Source organism: Oryzias latipes, chromosome 7 (assembly GCF_053564925.1).
Source record: "Oryzias latipes strain Hd-rR chromosome 7, Olatipes_Hd-rR_3.1".
In the NCBI taxonomy this organism is placed as follows: Eukaryota; Metazoa; Chordata; class Actinopteri; order Beloniformes; family Adrianichthyidae; genus Oryzias; species Oryzias latipes.
The window spans coordinates 16635750-16657368 of NC_136243.1; the positions used below are offsets into that span (position 1 = coordinate 16635750).

At 40.2% G+C, this 21619-nt stretch overlaps 1 protein-coding gene across 2 annotated transcripts in view; it reads left to right on the forward strand.

Moving 5' to 3' along the window:
* Nucleotides 1-20447, forward strand: part of scube3 (signal peptide, CUB domain, EGF-like 3) — a 95426-nt gene extending 74979 nt beyond the window's left edge. For both annotated transcript variants that reach the window (XM_011477411.4, XM_011477412.4), the window contains 16 exons: nt 1890-2006; nt 3283-3405; nt 9195-9311; nt 12586-12708; nt 12859-12975; nt 13051-13146; nt 13252-13368; nt 13738-13899; nt 13983-14186; nt 14308-14469; nt 14553-14720; nt 14805-14966; nt 15056-15253; nt 15350-15502; nt 18436-18515; nt 19343-20447. In XM_011477411.4, coding sequence (XP_011475713.1) covers nt 1890-2006; nt 3283-3405; nt 9195-9311; nt 12586-12708; nt 12859-12975; nt 13051-13146; nt 13252-13368; nt 13738-13899; nt 13983-14186; nt 14308-14469; nt 14553-14720; nt 14805-14966; nt 15056-15253; nt 15350-15502; nt 18436-18515; nt 19343-19495 — 2252 coding nt within the window. In that variant the 3' untranslated portion in view covers nt 19496-20447. The remainder of the gene's footprint in view (nt 1-1889; nt 2007-3282; nt 3406-9194; nt 9312-12585; nt 12709-12858; nt 12976-13050; nt 13147-13251; nt 13369-13737; nt 13900-13982; nt 14187-14307; nt 14470-14552; nt 14721-14804; nt 14967-15055; nt 15254-15349; nt 15503-18435; nt 18516-19342) is intronic.
* Nucleotides 20448-21619: the final 1172 nt, after the last annotated feature.

A 21619-nucleotide genomic window follows, 5' to 3' on the forward strand; every position in this document is an offset into this window, starting at 1 on the left:
ACCTGATAATAACTGGTGCACACCTGATACTACCTGGTGCCACCTGATGCTAACTGGTGCGCACCAGTTAGTATCAGGTGCACATCAGTTTTTTTTTTTAATTCAAAAATATTTTCTTTTACTTCAAAAACATTTTTTTTCCCTCCATTTCTTTTTTTCCTCAATGGCCCTTTAGGGGCTCCGTAGGATTTTGCTTTGATAAACACAGGAACATTTCTCCTTCCTACCCAAAGCATATTCATGGAAATAATGAAATATTAATGAGATAGAAAAATACATACTTGGAAAAGTCTGCTGTTAAAAATCTTACAGTGGGCAGGCAACACGTGAAAGGACTGTAGAATGCTTTAAACCAATATTTAAGCAAATGTTAAACTACAACATGTATTTCAAATTCCCTATCCTCTGTGTTAAATTGTAATCTGATAATATTGGATCATGTTAATCCCACAAAACCTAATGCTGCACAAAATACTCTTTGTGTGAAAAGGTCACATCTGACCCTACAGTTTTGATGTCATCCATAAGGTTTTATCCTTTTAATTGAGATTTGTTGCATGTATAGTAGGTGTATATAATTCTTATGCTACATGCACACCGGGCATGTGACGCTGACGCACTAAAAGTCCGTTCTTGAATGGGCGTTTAGGATATGATGTTCACGCTGGACTGTCGCCGCCCGATACTGGTGCATGGCCCTACAGTTGGAATAGATTTGGTGCTAAACGTCAAAGGATTGCAAATCTCTGAATCTTGCTCAAGGCTTTTTCTTTCACGGCTCTAATCCAATACATGAAAGACTGGGTGTCATATAATTCCAGCCAATTACTCATTTCTCCTCTACGATCAATTTTTAAACGGTTGGCACTTTCGTGAATTGAAAGAGGTGCCATCCATACGTCGCTACCAAATCCAAATCTCTGATTGGTCAAACTTCAACCCGGTTTAGCTTTCAACACGCGTTCAATGGCTTCACGTTTTGTCCGTGAGCGGTCATAGAAACTTTTTAGCGATGTGTGAATGTGAGAGTTTTGAATGCGGAAGCCCAAAATGCAGATTTACACATTTTACTTTTTATTGACAGTGGTCGCTCGAACACACATTGCAGAGGCTGGTGTGAATGTAGCATTAGTTGTTGAGAATGAGATACACCATGTTTGAGTATTGCGTACTGTATATTCCCAAATAATGTTTTAGTTTTCTTACCCAAAAGCATGTAAGGTTTACTTTAAAGCTCAGAAAAAGAAAAAGAAAAAAACAAAGCCCTCTGGTCTTTGCTGTGGGAGCAAGTTTCCCCTGTACTTTTTAAAATGGAAGTCTTTGTGAATTTGTCACTGTCTAGAGGTGAGACCTTCACTATTCTAGTTTGACTTTCTCCAATAAGTTTAGCTAGCGCAGGTGTCAGGTAGCTGAAATTGCTTTTTTGTCCCCAAAATGCCTGGAAGGTTTTGTTGAAATTAGGAAAAAGAGGTGTTTTTCTTTGAGTGTGCCTGGAGGGAAGAAATTTGACTTTCCAATGGATGAAAGCATTTGCCCTGCAGTGGAAGGGACTACTGAAAGTTTTAACTCCATTTGACCATAAAAGAGCAATCCTGTTTATAGATCCTCAGAGGAAATGTTTTGCAAACCTGTGTTTGGCTGTGCTACCTCTAACATTTCAATCCGCTTTTATTAATAAAAACATTCCTTTTCTATATTTCATTGTCTCTTTGTTCCTTTCCCTCTTTTCCTTTACTTCGTCTTGTTTGACAGAACTAACCTGCTGGATGTTTTAATGGCATGTCTTTTAACTTTGCAGCATCATGCATGTATGAGCGACTTCCAAAACTGAGTCGAGACTGCGTCACCAGCGTCTGATGCTTTTTGTCTGACTGACTGTTTGCCTACAGAGACCTGCGCCGTCAACAACGGTGGCTGTGACAGCACGTGTCACGACTCAGTGACAGGCGTCCGCTGCAGCTGTCCTGTCGGGTTCACCCTGCAGCCCGACCGCAAAACCTGCAAAGGTAACTTACCCATCACTTGTGTCGCAGTCATGCTCTGGTTTCACAAAGTTATAGATACTAAGAATAGACACAAACAGCAACTAGTTCTTCAAATTCACACCTATTTTTCCCCTAGACTTCATGAGCCTCATTGTTCAGTGAACTTGTGTGCTTTAACTTTCTGCTCTTCTGCAGTTTAGGGTTAGCAGTATCATTTGTGCTGCCTTTTTTTATGTTATGTTGTATAAAACTGCAAAACTGACAAAAGTCACCACCAAATCCGAGTCCCTGATGGGTCAAGGTTCAACCTGATTTAACTTTCAATACATGTTTGTAATTAAACAGACCTGGAAACCTGGGTAGCAAAGCGTGAACATGAGAGTTTTTTATTTGCGTGTTTACAAAGACTTTTTATTGGAAGTGCTTGTTTGAACGTGCCTTGCCAAGGCCAGTGTAAATGAATTATTACAGTTTAGTTTGGGAGGATATCTAAACAGGCGACTCTGGTACAAGAAGACAAGATTCGGCCTGAACCCAAGCACATCTTCAGGCTGAAAACAAAGATGAAGTATTATTTGATCCTCTTCTTTTGGTGAATATATTGTGACCAGATTAGGAGGAGACCTCCGCTCCTCAGAGAGATGTTCTATTTGTAATGGGGATTCAGAACTAATCAGAACTGTTACAAACTTCACCAAAGCAGACAACTATTCCATGAAAGGTCGAACACGTCAAAGTGATTGAGTGCTGGCTGCAGACATCATGAGGATAGCGAGTGGATAAAGATGAAAAAATGATGAGTTTGAATTGACTGCTGTGCCGCTTCACTGTGTGAGAGCTACAGCCCATAAAAACCACATGAAAAGTGATTTTAGTCAATTTAAGGATCAGTCAAGCTGTCTGCTGAACCTCATTCCTGACTTTTATGGGAGCGACATTGCCGTTCAGTGCAGTGCACAATAGTTGTGTTTGTTTAATTTTTATTTTTATTTTTTACCTTTCCTCTGCAGACATCTCCACCCTCTCATTTAGTTTTAACAAAGCTGATGCTAGAACAATAATGCCGTTAGGGGCCAGAGAACAAAACTCCAAATGAGTGTCGCTGCAGATCCCACTGATGTTCACACGGGCCGCTCTGTGCTAACTAGAGACATAAATGTCCTTTGTTTTTACAGCTTGTTATAATTGCACCCAGTTGCCAAAAGAAACCATGAGCCGCAAATTGAATTTTCTTTCATTTTTAGTTGTGTTGAGTGATTTGATCTTCCCAAACCTCATGAAGATAATCTCCCCGCAGACATCGATGAGTGCCGTCTGAACAACGGGGGGTGTGATCATGTGTGCCGAAACACGGTGGGCAGCTTCGAGTGCAGCTGCAAGAAAGGCTACAAGCTGCTGACCAATGAAAGGACTTGCCAAGGTAGGCAGTTTATTCAATGCCACTTTGAAATAAAACACAAATTGTCACATTTTTCCTGTTTGGAAAGTTTCTTGCGCGTTTTATGATTTGGTGGACGCCATGAGTGTTTAGCTGCTGAATAAGTGTTTTTTTTTTCTTTTATGAGTTGGCACAGGTGGGTACTATTTTTTGGCTTCAGCTCCTAAACCTCCCTTACATTTTTTTTTTTCGATGACTTGGGCCTCAAGAAAACTGTCTAATGCAAAAAAGACAAGAATGTACAAGCTCTGGAGGCCCTCCCCAAGTGGAAAAACAGATGACACTTTTTTTTAAACTCTGGTCCTCATTGATGTGGTCAGTCGAAACCCAGCCTGGCACACATCAGTGTCATGCAGTGTGATTAGAGTCGTTGCGGTCAATCGCGCCGCTCCCTGCACAGCACTCAAACACCACATGTGGTCAGTGCAGTGTCACTCGAATTTGCAGTCACTTTTGTGTCTTTCCAAAACTATTTTGTGGTAGGATGCCTTTTCCTCATTATGTGGAGCCAAACAATACAAAGTTTATTGTGCTGCAGTGCCACAGATAACTGAGAAAATGTGGTCTTTGCTTGTAAGAATTTGAATCGCAGCTTGTTTTCTGTGGCTCCGAGTGTTAAACAACTCGGCCGTGCGTTGGGTCAAAGCTGAAACAGAGATGTCCTTGTTTGGACTTGTGTGTTTTGTCTGGACACAGGGATTGTGATAGCGCTTGACTCCTCTTGGTGTGGGAGAGGTGTTGCCAAATGTACTAAAACGCATAACGCTGAGTCACCTGTCTGCCTCTCGACTTCTCCTCTTCGTCTCCTTGTTTTTTCATGTGGAATCATAGCCCAGGTTTATGTAGGCAGAGTTACTTCAGTATATTACTTCTGCATCTCCCACAGTTGTTCTGTCCTGGGGACTCATGTGTTTATTACAAAAGATTAGTACTGAATGCTTCACAAAACTGGGAGACGTACAACAAATACATTTGAAGATAATGATGAAAATAAACAATATAATGATTTAAAAAATGAAAATTTAATTTGTATATCTTTGCCAAATATGATGTAATGTTTGTTTTTTCCACAGTGAGGAGCAGGTTTTGGAGGTCAAGGCAATTGTGTTGTGAGTTGTTGTGTGATGTGTTTTTGCTAAAATAACAAAACAAAAGCAGTGAAACTATTTTTTTCTCTCTGCTAAATTTGTTAAAGGCTTTCATCAATATTTCTAATCTAATAATAAGTTAATCTGCGAAACTAAACAAAAGCTAACCACAAAAACAATTTTTTTTTTAACTACCCTTTATAAAGTCTACGTGGTTGCCTACTCCAACCAAACGCTGAATGAATAGAATGGTAGATAGAGATTTAATCAAATTGAAAATGTAAAAAAATGAAAAATTACAGTTTAGAAGTGCCACTTTAATCATCTTTTGATCTATCTCAAAACCACTCCCAGATCTTTTAATTATCATTGTGCTGTCTTAAGCCAAAATTGGAAAACCTGCGTTGTTTTCTAGCACATAGTTTCTGCAGAGCAGGAGGAGTTCATTAGAAATTTGCCACTGAGTTGTGGGCGGAACCGTTGGTGATGACCAACTTCCACTACCCACTTCCCATCATCCTTTGTTTACACACTCTCCCGCTGGCTTACAGCCACTTACAACCCCAAGCTAACATTAGCAGTGTAACAAAATTGGAAAGATATAACAGAGCTATCCAGCCTTACAGTTTTGAGCCAGATGCCTGTGCAGACGAGGAAAACAAAGATGTAGATTGATCCACTCATCTACAAGTTGTTGAACCTTTACTTAACCAGGTAGGTCGATTGAGAAAAATTTGTTATTTACAATGACAACCTGAGTTTTTGAGTGGATGCATCAGAATGGAATGAATTGCCTTATTGTAGTTTCTACATTACAAGCACATACTCACAGCACTTTTTCGTCTGCTCCTGATAAAGAAATGCAACTCTAAGCTTAATTTTCTTTACAAATGTACCACATCATCAGAAAAATCCCACAAGAACATGGAAAAAATGCCAAAAACACAATTTACATTGGAGTGCATCTTTAACTAAAATTGTTTGCGTTTAGGAAAGATAAATCATATCTAAACTTTTTTCTTCTTGTTTCTCAAGATTATTAAAACTACAAGTTGGACAAAAGCCCTATTTTTAAAATATTCCTTTTAAAATAGAAATCATTAATTTAGAATAATTTTATCTGTATATGGAGCAAAATTCTATCTCTTTTTTTAAAATAATCCTAATGACACGGTTGTGACATCACCAGGTTACATTACTTAAAGGAGAAGACCATTTGGCCAGCATGCACCCAAATGTAGATGCTTGATTTGTTTGTCATCGTGTTCTTCTCCAGCGAAACAATTTTTTTCTGCCTCCTCAAGGTGTTGAGATGTGAAAGCTGAACTATGTGCTTATCGTGGTTTAAACAGTCATGGTGTTTCCCCGCTGTCAGTAGGCCGTGGTCCATAAGTCAGGATGGGGCATGTCTGATGAGCTCCTGTCAGCATTCCTTCATCCACCACTCCTCCTTATCTTCCCCACGGTACTAATCCAAATCAGGGTGCTCGGACCTTCTGTTTCCTTTTGTGGAAACATCTATCTCTGACAGGTGCTTTGTCAAATTTTAGGGTAGAAGTTAATGAGAAGTATGCTTTTTTTTATTGATTTTTATGTTAAGCCTGAAACAGTAAATGGTGTATACCTGTATAGCACTTTTCTATCTTCTCAGATGGCCCATTCATCTATGCACACAAACACTTTTACAACCTGTAAGGGTAAACTAGGTAAGACAGATGTGTCGCACAGATTATTCATTTTTTCAACCCACCTCCAAAATCCTGTGCTCTGTGCTAGCGGCCTGTTAGTGCTGTTCATGCTCGTCACGTGTCCCTCGTGTACAACCTGGCTGCTAGAAGAGAGGAAATAAGACAATCAGAGCATAATTTGTTTGGGCATCCTCTTACGAGTGATTACTTACCATGTGCACACTCCGTTCATGCAGCATTTTTGCACACAGACAGTAAGGAGCCAGTGCACGCACCTTACTAATCTCTGGGGTGCTGCCTAAAGGGCGCCCTGCAATGGCTTCACCTGTACATCCTAAGTGTGTGTGTCATTACCAAAAATTTTTTATGTTAAACATGCACAACAATGGTACATTCCATTTTCATGAGGTGGACTCACAAGCCTCAAGGGAACTGCAAGACACACCTGAGGCTCCTCTTAAGATGCAGCCCCTCACCCATTACCCCTTTAGCCCTGAAAACCCAAACACCTACAGCACCCTTATGAGGGTTGAGCCCTACGGGGGCATGTGACTAACAGTCAGGGGGTGGAGTTGTTCTTTTGGGACTTTCAGGTGTCCTTTAATGATGAGGTCATCCGTTTTTGCCTCACCGGACTGAAATACGCATTCAGTTTAGTTTATGCTGTACCATCTCCTGTTATATTTATGCATATTATGAGACAGTAGCCATCCAACTGGGCTTCATAAGGTTGATGATCATATAATAAAACGACAAACACTGTTGCAGCCCCAGAATTTGTGTATTCGTGAGGGTTTTTTTTCCGCTGCCATCTTGACTTTTTCTCTCTCCTGAGATGCTGTGGTCTTTTGCACAACCTGTGAATGTTACAGGCTTAAGGCTTTAGCAGTTGTCAAATAACTCACCTCCCTGTTGTCCCTGAATGCAAAAGTAATTATAACCCACAGCTTTAATTACTTTAGTTAGGTAATGTAGCTATAAGGGATTTTGCAGAGCTTAAGTTAAAAGTTGCCTTTGTCTTCCAGCCCATTCTACATTCACATCAACTCAAGCAAATGACTGTTCTGACTTTTTTTTAAAACTTCCTTTACTTGTAGAAACACTGCGACAAGATCTTAAATGTTCTTTTAGATTGATGTTCGGCCATGTTTTGGTCAAAACTGGTCCATATTTCAAGATACGGTGGAGCTGATGTCAAAATCAATAACACCCTTCAGGTTTTTCCAACTTTTTGAGTGGGCTTTTATGGCTATTCTTCAAAGCCTTTGTACACCTTTATAAATCAATCACTTTATAAGAGTTTCATCACACCACATCTTTTATGTTTTTACTGCCCTGCCAACATGCCTGCCAAGTATTAACCTCCGTGATTGAGTGCAGCTGAACTGTCTGTGAACGATTGTGCCCACTTTGAAACAAAATTTGAAAAATCGTATCCGTGCTGCGTTACCATGTAGTATTTCTGCAAGTTTTCATCACTCCGTCTTCCCGCTTTCATTAAAGTTACTCAAGCTCGCTGTGGTAATTGCTGTGAGATACCGGGCCTCATCTGTTTGACGAAACCTGGCTGTACCTAATAATCCCGAAGAGGTTCAGATGTGGCAGATGGAAGCACAATATTCCTGGGAAAACCCTGGGAACTTTCCTTAAAGGAGTCAATTAGACATCCCAAAAAATGTTAGTACACCCCCATTCTGTCCCATTACGTGCTGCCTGGGCTTGACACCGACTGTTACTGACATTAAAGAAGACCTTGATGATGATAAAAAAAAAATTCCACATGTCATCAATCTAATTTTGCTTCTTTTATCAAACCTTACAAGGCAGATTTAGACCAAAGAGTTGGAGGGGGCTATGAAGACCCCAGAGAGCCGCATAACATAACAGCCTTCTTTTTTTTTAGGTAGAGATAGAAGTGCTGATAAAACATCTGGCCTATTATGACATGTTACAAGTATTTCTAAATTGTAATTGTACTTTTTTTTTTACTTCAAATTTTGTTGCTGCATGTGGAACCAGCTGGTTTCCTTAAAGACCCACTCCAATAAAAATAATGTTTTTGGTGTTTTTGACATTACTTTTGGCTGTTTGCTCAAGATGGAGGACAAATATTAGGAAAATTAAGCTCAAAATTGTATTTCTTAAATTTCTTTATTGAAATTGTTGTGAATAAGGAGTAGACAAAAATTTGCCAAAGGTGCCGCCCACAACTAAGGGCCAAATTTTTGCAGAAACTTTGTACTAGAAAAGGGCATAATTATATCTAAAAGAATACTGGGAACACTTTTAAAATAGCTTGAAAAGATTATCTGAGTGGGTCTTAATGCTTTTTAAAAGCTCCTGGCATTTTCAACATTTGGTAAAGGGGAAAAGGGGAAAAAAGTTGTTTTTTTAGTGCATTTTTTTCATTTTAAGTAAACCAAGGATATTTGAATCATTTTTAGGTTGAACACTGAGAGTAGAGTGAAGCTAAAAATAAATAATTAATGTAACCATGAAATGTTTTTAAGATTATATCTGTTTAGTTAAAAGAGCATCTGTTTTACAGTTTTCCAAATAGAAATATATTTTAGCGCAGAGCAAAGACAATGAAAGTCATGTCATGGAGTTTCATCCCAGATGCAAAAAGTGTAAATGATTGACAGGTTGTGGGAAGGAAGTGCAGCCCCTCGACTCTCGTTATCAGTTGAAAAGCTGGCTGTCTTCTGACTCCTGCTGTGGGTGCTTGTTACTATCAGAATGCTTTGACGCTTTCATTTCAGCTCACCGTAATGAAAAACCACTCAACTGCAGGAGGTCATGCACAGTACAGAGCATCAAGAAAGGTCTCTTCCTTTCAAAACTTACACTATCTTGCTGTGCTGGGTGGCGTCACCCACTGCAGTTTATATTCCCCCCCGAAACAAAAGCAGGACAATTGGAAAAAAAAGCTCATAAAAACCTCTGCTGCGATCTGTTGGAGTAGCTCTAACCACATGCTTTTCTGTCTGTGCAGATATCGACGAATGCTCTTTCGACCGCACTTGTGACCACTTTTGTGTGAACTCTGCCGGCAGCTTCCAGTGTCTCTGTCATAAAGGATACGTCCTCTATGGTGTGGCGCATTGTGGAGGTGAGCCAACACTCTTCTGACTGTTTGCTGTGTTTGACGTTGATTGCTGGAAGGCACACTTATCACATAATATAGCAATATTTTTACTCTCTGATGACCAGTTTTCTTTTCACTTTTAGGTTAATGTGATCCCACACGCATAACTAAGGTTACTTTTCCATTAAGAATCTTAGCGAGGCCTTACACAAACAATCAAAAACTTCCCTCTAGGTGGTCGTGAGAGATTCCCATGTAGGTAAACTGTAAAAACAGCTTCTTTAGTAAAGGAGAGGTTTGTTCGCTCTGTCAAAGCGAACTTTATTATAAATATTGTTATTATTTTACACCTAGAATACAATGCAAATCATTTTGTTCTATAATTAGCTCATTAATCATACCACTGCAGTTCAAAACAAATTGGCAGAGAGGGAGCAAGTAATGCGAACAACTGAAAAGACACCAGGCCAATCCTTTTCTTTTTTTTTTTAGAAAAGCTTTTTGTGTATTGAACAAAAGGGCAATCTTTACTTCTCCCACAATGAAGCGGCTCTACAATATTTTACACTCTCAGGGAACAGCACCAGCAGATGACAATAAAAAGATAAAAGATGATTGAGAAAAATCAGGAGGCTGTTTAACGTTGTCATAGATTGATGGGAACCCTGTCTACTCTAAAGGTGCAACAGCCTTTGGTTTGAGACCAAAGTCTTTCAGCCAAGATAGAAGACCATCTCTTCCTTTCGTCTTCCTTTGATGGAGCATACATCACTATGTTGAATCCTCTGCTGACTTCCAGGCCTCCAGAGGAGATTGCATAGATATAGACGACTAGGCTCTGCAGTGGCTCAGCCTGCATTCTTTGGTTTAACCTACACCGATGTGCTGTAATGCACCTAAACGTGCCACACTGAAGCGCAGCATTCTGTTTCAACATTGATTGTTTACCTACAAAACCGACACATTCATACCTGCAGCCTCAGCTGCCTCACTTCAGTCTTAAAGATCCACAATTGACTGAAATGGAACCATCAGCATCTTACACTTCATTAGTGGTTGCAATGCTGCAGAATTGCTTTACGATGTAAGTGATTGGTTACGTTTTGCAAAGCCGCTGTGGTTTTAAAATCACATATTTTGCCACATTTCACAGATGAGGTAGTAACTAGTTATCAGTGGAAACCTGTATTGTGTATGTGAGGGATTTTGGCTTCTTGGTAGACAGGGATAGATCACACTAAGCAGCTGAGAGAGTGATCGGGAGTAAATGCTCTTCTACACCGTTGTTGAATGAGCCAGTGGTGAATGATGTCCTCTTGCTTTTAGATAACCCATGATTTTTATGGTCCATTCATCTTAACCGGCCACAGCCAAAGTTCAGTTACTCCCGACGCGAGTTATTGACTGAAATAGAACTGCCTAGCAAAGCTCACTTTTTCACAAACATAATTAGCTCAGTGACCCAATGTCAAGTATTGTGTCCAGTTCAGCCAGCATTACTCCTGTTCAAAAGTATTTTCAGTTAATATTCCTTATATTTTACTTAACCCTGTAAAACCTACAACATCAGAGAATTGACTGAAAATTATCACAATTATTACAATTTTTTTTTTAATTAAGATGTTTTTTTTAACCATTTGATGAAATCTGAATAAAGACAAATTCTGCAATATCATTTTTAATGGGGTATAGATAGTTTCAATTATGATCCTATTTTAAATATTGACCAGTGTTCTGAAAAAAATGCTCCTTATTTAGCCACTTTCTTAAATTTGATCCTTACATTTTCAACATAGAGTAACTATTATAAAATGAATTATCAACTAATGTTTCATCTTTTCATTACAGTAAATAGTCATTGAAAAAAGGATTGACGATAGTTAAGCTATTCTAGCCATAAAGTAAAAAACAAAAATTAGCTAAACTTTCCCCGCCAAAAGTTTTTTTTTTATTGACTTCATGGAAGCAGCTATTTTGAAATGAGCAGAAAAGGCCCTTCTACTGCCCCTAGTGGAATGATGATGAACTGCAGGAAAGACAACATGAACTAAGTCTTATCTATTGGGGTTTTGAGGAATGTTTGGATCATATTAATAAGTTAGTGGTCTCAGAAATGTCTGTATCAAATATGATACCGATGGTCATAAGGTTAGTTTCCTTTCTGCTTATTTTAAAAGAGACTGGTCTTAAAACAGCAGGCTTGACGCAATCTAAGAATTTCTTCTTTGACCTCATCCCATTCAGTTATTTTGCCCTGACTAGCCACGTATACCCTTACTGGAGGCAAATTATTTTTTAAGTTAAAACAAATCTGCCAGACTGTCTGTCTAAAGAATAGCGTTTTAAAACTTTTCTCAAGTTGTTTAGACTGGAGGCTCTCGATGAGTACATACACAAAAGTGATTAGGATTTAAATGTTATGACATTTTAGTGAACTTGGCGACTAATCCAGGAGCTCATACTGTGCAGTCTGAAATGTCAGTTTGTTTTCTTTGTTCCATGTCTGTATTTGTCTGACTGAGCGTAGAAAGACCAGGTGGATCTAAAAAAAATGTTAACATCCAGACACGCAGGGAGTCCATGGCTGGCGAAGGATCTCCTCTCCTTTCTGATATTCAGTAGAAGTATTTGTACTTTTCGGTGTGGCACTTTGATGCAGAGCGATGAGCAATCACAATATTTCAAGGGCGTTCTGGCTGCTGATCAAATCATCATTTTCTGCAGGAAGTGCGACGGCACACACTCCGACTTTATTTGGGGGTTCATAATTTAACGCGAAAGACAAAAGCGTTTCATATCAGCAGGACAGATCATCAATCACTGTCGTTGTCTCAGTGTCTTTGCTGGTGTCTGTGCCTCTTGTTCTGTTCTGTCTGGCATCGATTGCAGGCGGAGTGCATCTGGATCCCGGATGCTTTTAGTGGTTTTAGCTCAGCGTGTGTTTGGAAAGGTGATTATAATTTATTGCTCACCACAAGTCTTTCTCCCCGAAGAGTGGAGAAGTTCTGACCATGAAACAGAATGTGGGTGACATCAAAAGCAAAAAATTCACTCCTGTTTACACGCAAACAGATGGATCTTCCCTGAGGATTCTGACAGAAAAAGCTAACTCACAAGAAGTCCTTTTTATGAAAGAAAAAGTGCATAAAGGTTTTTTTTCCCCATCCTACTAATGTCCTATATTACCTGAGCTTATTTTGTCTGATTCTTTGACAAACAATTGTTTATTTTCTGTAAAAGTTAAAACACTCATATGTTTCTCAACTTAATTTTCCATTTCTTTGTAAACTTCTGCTAGACATCGATGAGTGCAGCATAAATCGTGGAGGCTGCAAATACGGCTGCATCAACACTCTGGGAAGCTATGAGTGTACCTGTCCACCTGGTCACAAGCTGCACTGGAACAGGAAAGACTGCATAGGTGTGTAACAAGACTGCCCCCTCGTGGCCAACTCCTGCACACGCACAGACCTTTTGCTCTCACGAGTGTGCAGCAGTTTCTCCTTGGGTTTATCTGTCAGCTTCCTCTGTCAACAGAGAATGACTCAGTGTGGGTGCTATTTCCCTTCAGAGCTGGTGAAGTGTCCTGCTGGACTGGTGGCCCCCAAAGCGACTCTGTCCTGCAGCAAGGCTGGTAAAAAGGAGAGCTGCTCACTCACCTGTGCCTCCAAGGCTCACTATTTGTCAGGTTTGTCAGAACCAACTCTTTAAAAAAAATCACATCTTCATAGAAAGCCTTTATTTATTTGCTTTATTTTTCCAGAGTCAGACAACAGCTACTCAGTCAGCTGCGGCATCCCTGTTCTCAGAGGGAAGTCCTCAACCAGGCTGAACTCCAGCAGCAGCCAGAGCTGCATAGGTTGGTTATCCACATCTTTCTTTTTTTTTTATGTTTGCCATAGCGTGGGGTGCTGCAGGATGTTTGAGTGTCTTCCTGTATCCACTGGGCTGTGTTTGTCTGTAGAGACTTTGGCTCCTCCAGTGAAGGAGAAGGCTTCTGTCAAAATAAAAAATGCAAAGTGTTACCTGCATCCCAAGCTGACCGGAAGGACGGAGGACAGAGGACGAATGCTGGGACCAGGTCAGAATTTATCTGTTTGCTAGTGAGAAAGGCTTCTAGTCTTAAATATGAAACAATAGGAAATCCAGAAGCTTGTAAAAATGAAAGATGAATCTGAAAATATAGGTAATTATAATTTTTTTAAAGACTTTTATAACTGAAACCTTTGCACCAACAGATTCACAACTATGAACAGAAAAAGTAGTTTTTCAAAATGAATTTAATGAAAATTATTTTGAATACTTTGTTTTATCAGAAGTATTTGTCTTGTTATGGTTTTTAAATCTCTTTTATCATCTATCAAGTGTATTTTTTGAAATGCTTTAATCTGATTGAGAACAGGCAAACCTAACAAATATCCCTCTTGTTTTTTTATTCATGTGTCTGCAGGAGGGGGGCAGCCTTGCAGCAACTGTCTGGTGACATTTGTTAACCTCAAGTGCGACTCCACCAAGAAAGCTAAAGGAAGACGTGCACGCAACTCCTCCAACAAAGAAGTAACCCGCATCACTTTGGAGCTGGAAGCTGAGGTCAAACCTGGGGACACCACAGGTTGGGCATCTCAATTCCTAAACAGGTCGGCCGCGCTCGTTCTGGTACTGATTTGAAAATGAATCCTGTTGTTCATTGACTAGGAAGTTGCAATCTCAGCTGCCAGCGACAGCGGATGGAGAAACAAATGAAAACATACATCAAAGCTCTGAAGAAGTCCATCAACCAGGAGCGCTTCCTGATCCGAGTTGCCGGTTTGGAGTATGAGGTGGCTCAGAAGCTTCCCCAGGGTGCTCCCATTCAGGAGAACTGTGGCCCCGGCTCAGAGAGGGACAGCGGCCGATGTGGTAAGATCCAGGAAAACAAAACGAAGAATTGATCATTTTGGGTTCTGGCCTGCTTCTTTTGAAGACGTTTAAAGTAGATTTGGTGAAATCTCTGAACACAGCCATGTGAATCTTCTCTCAGTCAGATGTTTGCCAGGATCTTACTACCATGGGGAGCAGGAGCGCTGTGTCCAATGTCCACCTGGCACCTTCCAAGAGAAAGAGGGGCAGCTGGCTTGTGACCTCTGCCCTGGCAGTGATGGCCATGGTCCAGTTGGAGCACGGAACATCTCCTCATGTGCAGGTGGCTGGTTTGGTGTCCTGGAGAAATGGTGTTTCAGCGTGCAGTGAAGGCTAAACTTGATGTGCTGTTCACCTCAAATCCAGGTCAGTGCTCAACTGGATCCTTCTCCAGTGACGGCTTCCAGCCTTGTCTGCCATGCCCCCATGGCACCTACCAGCCAGACCTGGGCCGGACCCTGTGTTTCCCCTGTGGGGGTGGCCTGGGCACTAAGAAGGAAGGTGCCAGTTCCTTCCATGAGTGTGAGGTCAAAGGTCAGCTTCTTTTCATGCTTTTTTTAAGCTCGATTTTCTCAAAACTTGTTTTTAAAAGTAAGTTTCTTCATCTCCACGCTGCAGTTCAGTGCTCTCCGGGTCATTTCTACAACACCACAGTGCACCGATGCATCCGCTGCCCGGTTGGGACCTATCAGACAGAATTTAGACAGAATTATTGCATTTCCTGTCCAGGAAATACCACTACAGATTTTGATGGTGCCACAAGTGTCTCACAATGCAAGAGTGAGCATAAAACATTACCTTCTAGAGTGCTTTTATTGTCTTTTAAATCTGAAGTTGACTCTTATTTTGGTTTGTCTCTATTTATCCAGACAGGCAATGTGGTGGAGAGATGGGTGAGTTCATGGGTTACATAGAGTCACCTAACTATCCTGGGAATTACCCTGCTAATGTGGAGTGTATCTGGAACATCAACCCTCCCAGCAAGCGCAAGATCCTCATTGTGGTGCCGGAGATTTTCCTGCCATCAGAGGATGAGTGTGGCGATGTGCTGGTCATGAGGAAGAACTGTAGGTGTCTCTTTTGTTCAGCTCCAGGGGTCGTATTTTGAGCCCGGCACTGTACGGAGCTATAACAAGTTGTCGTTGTTTTTGTGCCCCTGCAAGGGTCGGCTACTTCCATCACCACCTACGAGACGTGTCAGACATATGAGCGGCCCATCGCCTTCACGGCCCGCTCCAGACGTCTGTGGATTAACTTTAAATCCAATGAAGCCAACAGTGCCAGAGGCTTCCAGATCCCTTATGTTACGTATGATGGTACGTATGAGAGCATCTTCATTGGAGGAAAAAACTGTCCCATAACCCAAATGGCATTAGTTTTTATGGTATATAATATAATATAATCTATACTAGAGATTCATGTCAAAATGTTTCTAAAACCCCCAAAACATCAGTTTTCATCTGTCACCAGTAACATGAGTGGCTGGAAAACAGGTTTCAATCTTTTAGTTTTACTATTTAAATTTTTTACATATACATTACAGCAGGGTGTCAAAATCCAGGCCTCTAGGGCCGGTGTCCTACATGTTTTCCAGCCAACCTGCCATTGAAGCTTCTTATTGGCTAAACACATCTGATCCAGGTAATCAGCAGCAGATAGGGCAGGATATGTGGAAAACCAGCAGGAGGAGTGTCAAACTCCAGTCCCTTTAGGCCTGGAGTTTGACACTCCTGCTACAGAGAGCAGGTGGGGCTATGACCCTCTTTATATAATGATAATTCATTCTTGCTTGAGTTGAATCATCTTTCTCTGTGTTCACTTCAACATGTCCTTGACTTTCAGCTGTTTGAAAATCCCAATCTTCCTGGATTGTGTTGGAAGGGATTTCCCCCTCCGTAGTCCAAAATTTCTAAACTATTTATGTATCCAAATATGTTCCTTTCAGGTTTTCTGCTTTTTAAGAAGCATGATTTTAAAATTCCCCATTAGCTTTTAGATTGGAATATTACAAAGCAACTAAAGATACATCCATCATTTTCCAAACCTGCTGAATCCCCTTTTGAGGTCATGGGGCTGCTGGAGCCTATCCCAGCTACTGTTGGGCGAAGGCCGAGTACTCCCTGGGCAGGTTGTTGGACTTGAGGCTGAAACTTGAGGTTTACAAGCAGAGACTAACCCTCAGAACATCACTGTCTGGTCTAAAAATAAGTTGTCTAAAAGTTGTTTACTGACAATATGTGACAACAATATATTTTTTTTAACTTTTACTGTTAAGACTTTAGACTTGACATGAATTTACAGCTAAACACTTGGATTTGTCACTAAAGACTTCTGACTTGAACCTGACTTGCAAAACAGGACTTGAAATTTCTGCTCATTTTAGCTTAAAGACTAACGGTTTAGCTCATTTACGGAGAAAAAACTATTTCTGTCAATTTGTATTAAAAATACTTCTATGGTTAAGTCGCCTCTGAAAGTACAGTGTAGCCACACGTACAGTTCCCGAAGCACCAGAATAATCTATTTAACCCCGTCACAGAATATTGTTTGAATATTCAATGTCAAATTCAAAAATATCCACTAGATTTAAGAAAAAAAGAGCCGAAACTGAGGAATTTCTAACACTAATTAACAAAAAATCTTTCAGTTTTTGGGGAAGAAAGGTCACTTTTTTGTTTTTAAATCAAAAATTTCTTGCTGCACGTGCTTCATTGTGGCGCATTGGGATAATTCCCATGAACCCATTGCCCCTCTGAAAGGGATGGAGGTGGTTCTGAAGAGAGATGCATGGATTAATTGCTGAAAAATACAAAATGTCTAATTGTAGCTTAGACTTTGTTGGACACACACATTTATTAATGCAGGCTGTCCTACATCAGGTGTAAAAAGCCTGTGAAAAAAACTCTTTGTCAGTGGTACCTTCATTAATTTACTTTTGTATTTATCCCACAATGGGGAAATTGTTCTCCGCATTTGGTCCATCCCCCGGGGGGAGTGGTGAGCTGCAGATTGGCCGCGTGCAGGGGGCGACAGCTGGGATCGATCTAGCAGCCCTTCGGTTGTTGGACGTCCTGCTCTACTGCCTGACCTAAACTGCCGCACTGTTACTGATAAAAACCAAGCTGACCTGACTATAAAACTTGTGCCCACTGTCGCTGTTCATGAAATGACCTTGTGCCCTGAAGTGGTGTTTTAGCACAGAGTAAAAGGACACATTTTTCATTTTTTATTCCTGCATTCAGGGCAGGACACTGATGAGTGTCATTGGTTTCCCGAGAGCTCCTTTCAAGTCCCTGTGGCTTTTGCTCACAATGGGCTCACTGTTGGAATGCAAACCTGCCTGCTGGTTGGGAACAGTGGCCCTCTGTGTTTTAGAAAGAAAAGAATCCTCATCTGAAAACTGCATATTTGGTCCTAAATATACTATAAATGCATTTAGTGATTGCAGACTTTGGAATGAAGGTTCCTAAAAATCTTTTATTTCTTATGAATTGTGATGACCTGCTCCAAAACACGGGGCTCCATCAGCACAGCTGCAGCTCAGCAGATCTTCCTTTTAATAACTGCCAAATATCTAACTAACTGTTAATCACTTTCCTTCCGTTTTATTCCACAAAATGTGTTAGTTTAAACAAAGAAATATTCCAAGAGGGTTGCTAATATTTCTTATTTATTTGTTCATTTATTGTCTCATAGATCAGAGTTGGAGATCTTAGGCTGCATTTACACTGCAGGTCTTGATGCCCAAATCCGATTTTCTGACTATGTCCGATTTTTTTGAAGGCCCGCTTACATCATCCTTTAATAGTGACCCGTATCCGATTTTTGCATCTACACTGTACAATGCAGAAACTATCAAACGTAGACGTTCTGAGGGCTACCTAGCAGCATTTCCGCAGACCTGCTTACATGGCACACGCAAATGCACGTATCCGATTCCTATCCGATTTATTTCCACATATGAATGAGGTCTGAATCTGATCTCAGAAAATCGGAATCCATGCGTTTTTTCCCTGCTTACACGTCCATCGGTCATATCGGAACACTTTGTCTTAAGACACAGCCTGACTTAATCTTTTCTTTACATTAAATGTTGTGAAACCTCCAACATTAGTTATACTGGGAGTCACTTCATGCTTGAATTAGACCCTGGATGATTTCACTTTGTGTTCAACATGCACAGTGTGACTTCTGCATGTCTGGCGCTGCACTGCAGTAATGATGCATTATGTTGTTTGCATTAATCCAGAGGACTACGAGCAGCTCGTAGAGGACATAGTGCGAGACGGAAGGCTGTATGCGTCAGAAAACCATCAAGAAATCCTTAAGGTGAGCACACCTCGTTCTTTTATACTGACACTGTCAAATCAAATTCAATCAAACTTATTTTGCATGGCCCTTCTCCAACTCGTGTCACTCAAAGCGCTTCACATAAAAGCATAATCAAATTTAAACAACTAAAAACAAGACATTACAAAGATATTTTGTATGAAACCCAGACAATGCCCACAAATCCCCCCCCCCCCCCCCACACACACACACACACACATTCGCACACCATGGTAAAGCATAAAATGATTAATTAAAATTATGCAATATATAAATCTAGCTTTATGCTTAAGTGGGGAAACAATATTTCCTGGACCTGAGCACATCAGTAACCCCCCATCAAAGATCACAGAATACTCTGCCACAGGACCCCAGATCTAAGCAAAGAGCCAGAGATCACTATTGCAGCAACCCCCAAAATGTAATTTTTCAAATATGTTTGGATTTGTTTTCTTATTTTTTTAGCTCAATCTCTTTCAGCGGCTAATGCTGAAGGTTGGTCCAAAAATAAACTATATTATTTGTAATCAATAAACCCTGTCACACTATTACTTAAATATGATATTATTTGTGATATCTTGTCATTATTGACTGTTATGTTATATTTCTGCAGTTACTGCCAATACAAAAAATGCAAATTAATATAGGACTTTTGCGAAGTATTAGAATTTCGGGAGTGTAATATTGTAAAGTAAGGGATTACTTACAAAGAACTGGTAATCTGTGCAGTATTACAGTTTGGAAGTAGCTTGAACAATGATTCTATAACAATTTGATGGAATATTTGTTTATCCAGCAGTTGACGTGTTTTTGTTTTCTCTCTGCAGGACAAAAAACTGATTAAGACTCTTTTTGACGTACTGGCTCACCCAAACAACTACTTTAAGTACACCACTCGGGAGTCCAACGAGATGCTCCCCCGCTCCTTCATCCGTCTGATAAGCAGCAAAGTCTCTGCTTTCCTGAGGCCTTACAAGTAAAAGGCGTTGTCCTGCTCCACCCTAAAGGCCACATCCCACAGCTCTCACGGGACATATTAACACAGAACCTACAAACACATTTAACCTCTTGATTTTTCTATAGACTTTTACAATAAATGTTTCGCAGGACCAAGAAATAACAAACATCTTTTTTTCTCCTTTTATTAGCCTATATTTGTTTTGTTCATTTCCATGCAGTGCAGATCTGCTGTTCCAAGCTCTAGTCTTCAGTGAGGGTGTGTTTGGTTTCTGTTGTGATGTGCGTTCCAACCACACACACAAAAAAAGAGAAAATAGCCAGTTTCAGACAGTAGGTGTTTCATTTGGTTTATGCGGTTTGAGCCTGACAGAGCTTGTTGCTGCATTTGAGCGCTGCAAGTTCCAGCTGTTTGCTACGTATGACTGTAAGTGTTGTGCATGTGTTGTGTGCCTCTGATTGTTGGTGTCCTCCAGGAGGAGCAGTTCTAGACACATTCCAGGCCCTTCAAAGTCATTTTCCGCTCTTGGAGCAGTTTTCAAGGTCTTCACTGTTAAAACAGTTTTTCTGTTTAGACTCTGCCACTGCTTCAGAAAATGTCTGCTGGTCTTTTCAAGGGAATTTAAAGCAAACCAAAAAATTATTAAAAAAGCAGTTTATCATTTCAGAAACCCGATGGACATCTGGGAAATAAATAATCGTGAGAGCGAGATAAATAAATTGTTGTGATGTCTAGTGGAGCGCGTCTCAAAGATTGAGAGAAATGTCATTGAGGGACATTTAAGTTTGCTGCTTCTTTTAAAAAAAAGGTCACTTTAATGATTCAGTCTCATTGTCTGTGTACTCTTCATGCTAATAATCCACGTGTTTAAAAACAAAGGGATCCTCTTAAATGTTCACACAGTAAATCGATAATCTCTCATTGTCTGTGGATTAACGTTTCTTGTTTATTTTGAGTCTTGTAAATAATGAAAATGAATTAGAAGAGGGTTGAATTCTTTATTCCTGATTTGCTTACACGTGAATCAACCCCTCACCCCCTCACCCCCCCACTACCCAAAAAAAAAAAAATAGTTACCCTCTGATTCCTCATATTTTACTGGTCTAAAACCCAAAGACACAGGAACACACACCTCCATACACACTCCCATCTAATACCAGTCCATTCGGTTCCGCATCCAGTGTGGTTTCCTGCTTAGATTCAAAAACTTCCATCTCACCTTTCCGTAACCAAGTGCAATGACTGAAACCGGTCCATTCAATACACCCAACAAGGAAACTCTCCACGTGTGTTCTGGACTCTCAAACGAAATATTATCAGTTGCCATGGGCAGAAGAGTTTTAGGCTTTAAAGGTGGTTTTGTCCTAACAAATAATTAAAAAATGTATTAAACAAATCATTTGACTTAATAAGACTTACTATTATCAGGGTATAAAAAAATAATTTAAATTTAACTAACAAAAAATTAACACTTGCTTTATGCTGGCATCCATCAGATGATTTCAACATTTTGGGACTTTCGTATAAGGAATGCTAGCATCGCTTAAGAATGTTAGAAAAAGGGAAATCTGCCTGACTTTGTTCTTGTCGTACCCCCAAAGGTCAGTAATGAACAAAGAATATAAGTCAGGGCATGTCTTCTCCTGGCACATCCAGAAAACCCTCACAACACCATTGACTGTAAATCAGAACTGGGCCGAGTGAGTATGACGTCTCCTACAATGACTTGCTTCTGACTCCAATGGCATGAAATGCATTCTTTCGCCATTATTTTTCAATACGGGCGCCGCAATGTTGGAACCAGAAATCGTCAGTAAGCAGTGATTGGTCAATGTTTTTATGGCAACCATACTTGCCAATCAGGATTGAGGCCACACCCCTTCCACTTGCAAGTGAGCTCGGGAGAATCTGTCAAGCGTTTTGAACATTTGACCTGAGACCACATGCTTTTATTAAAGCATCTGATTGTTCAGTTTATAACTCTAACTTGCACAACAGAAAAAAATATCATAAAAAAATAATAGGATTAGCAAGGAAACGTTTTAAAAAGGTATCGGAGCAAGAATGGTTCTTCTGTCAAATACAGTGACAATGAATGAGTAATAGCTGTTTATTTCTATATAGAAGTCTAAGGGATCTTGGCTTC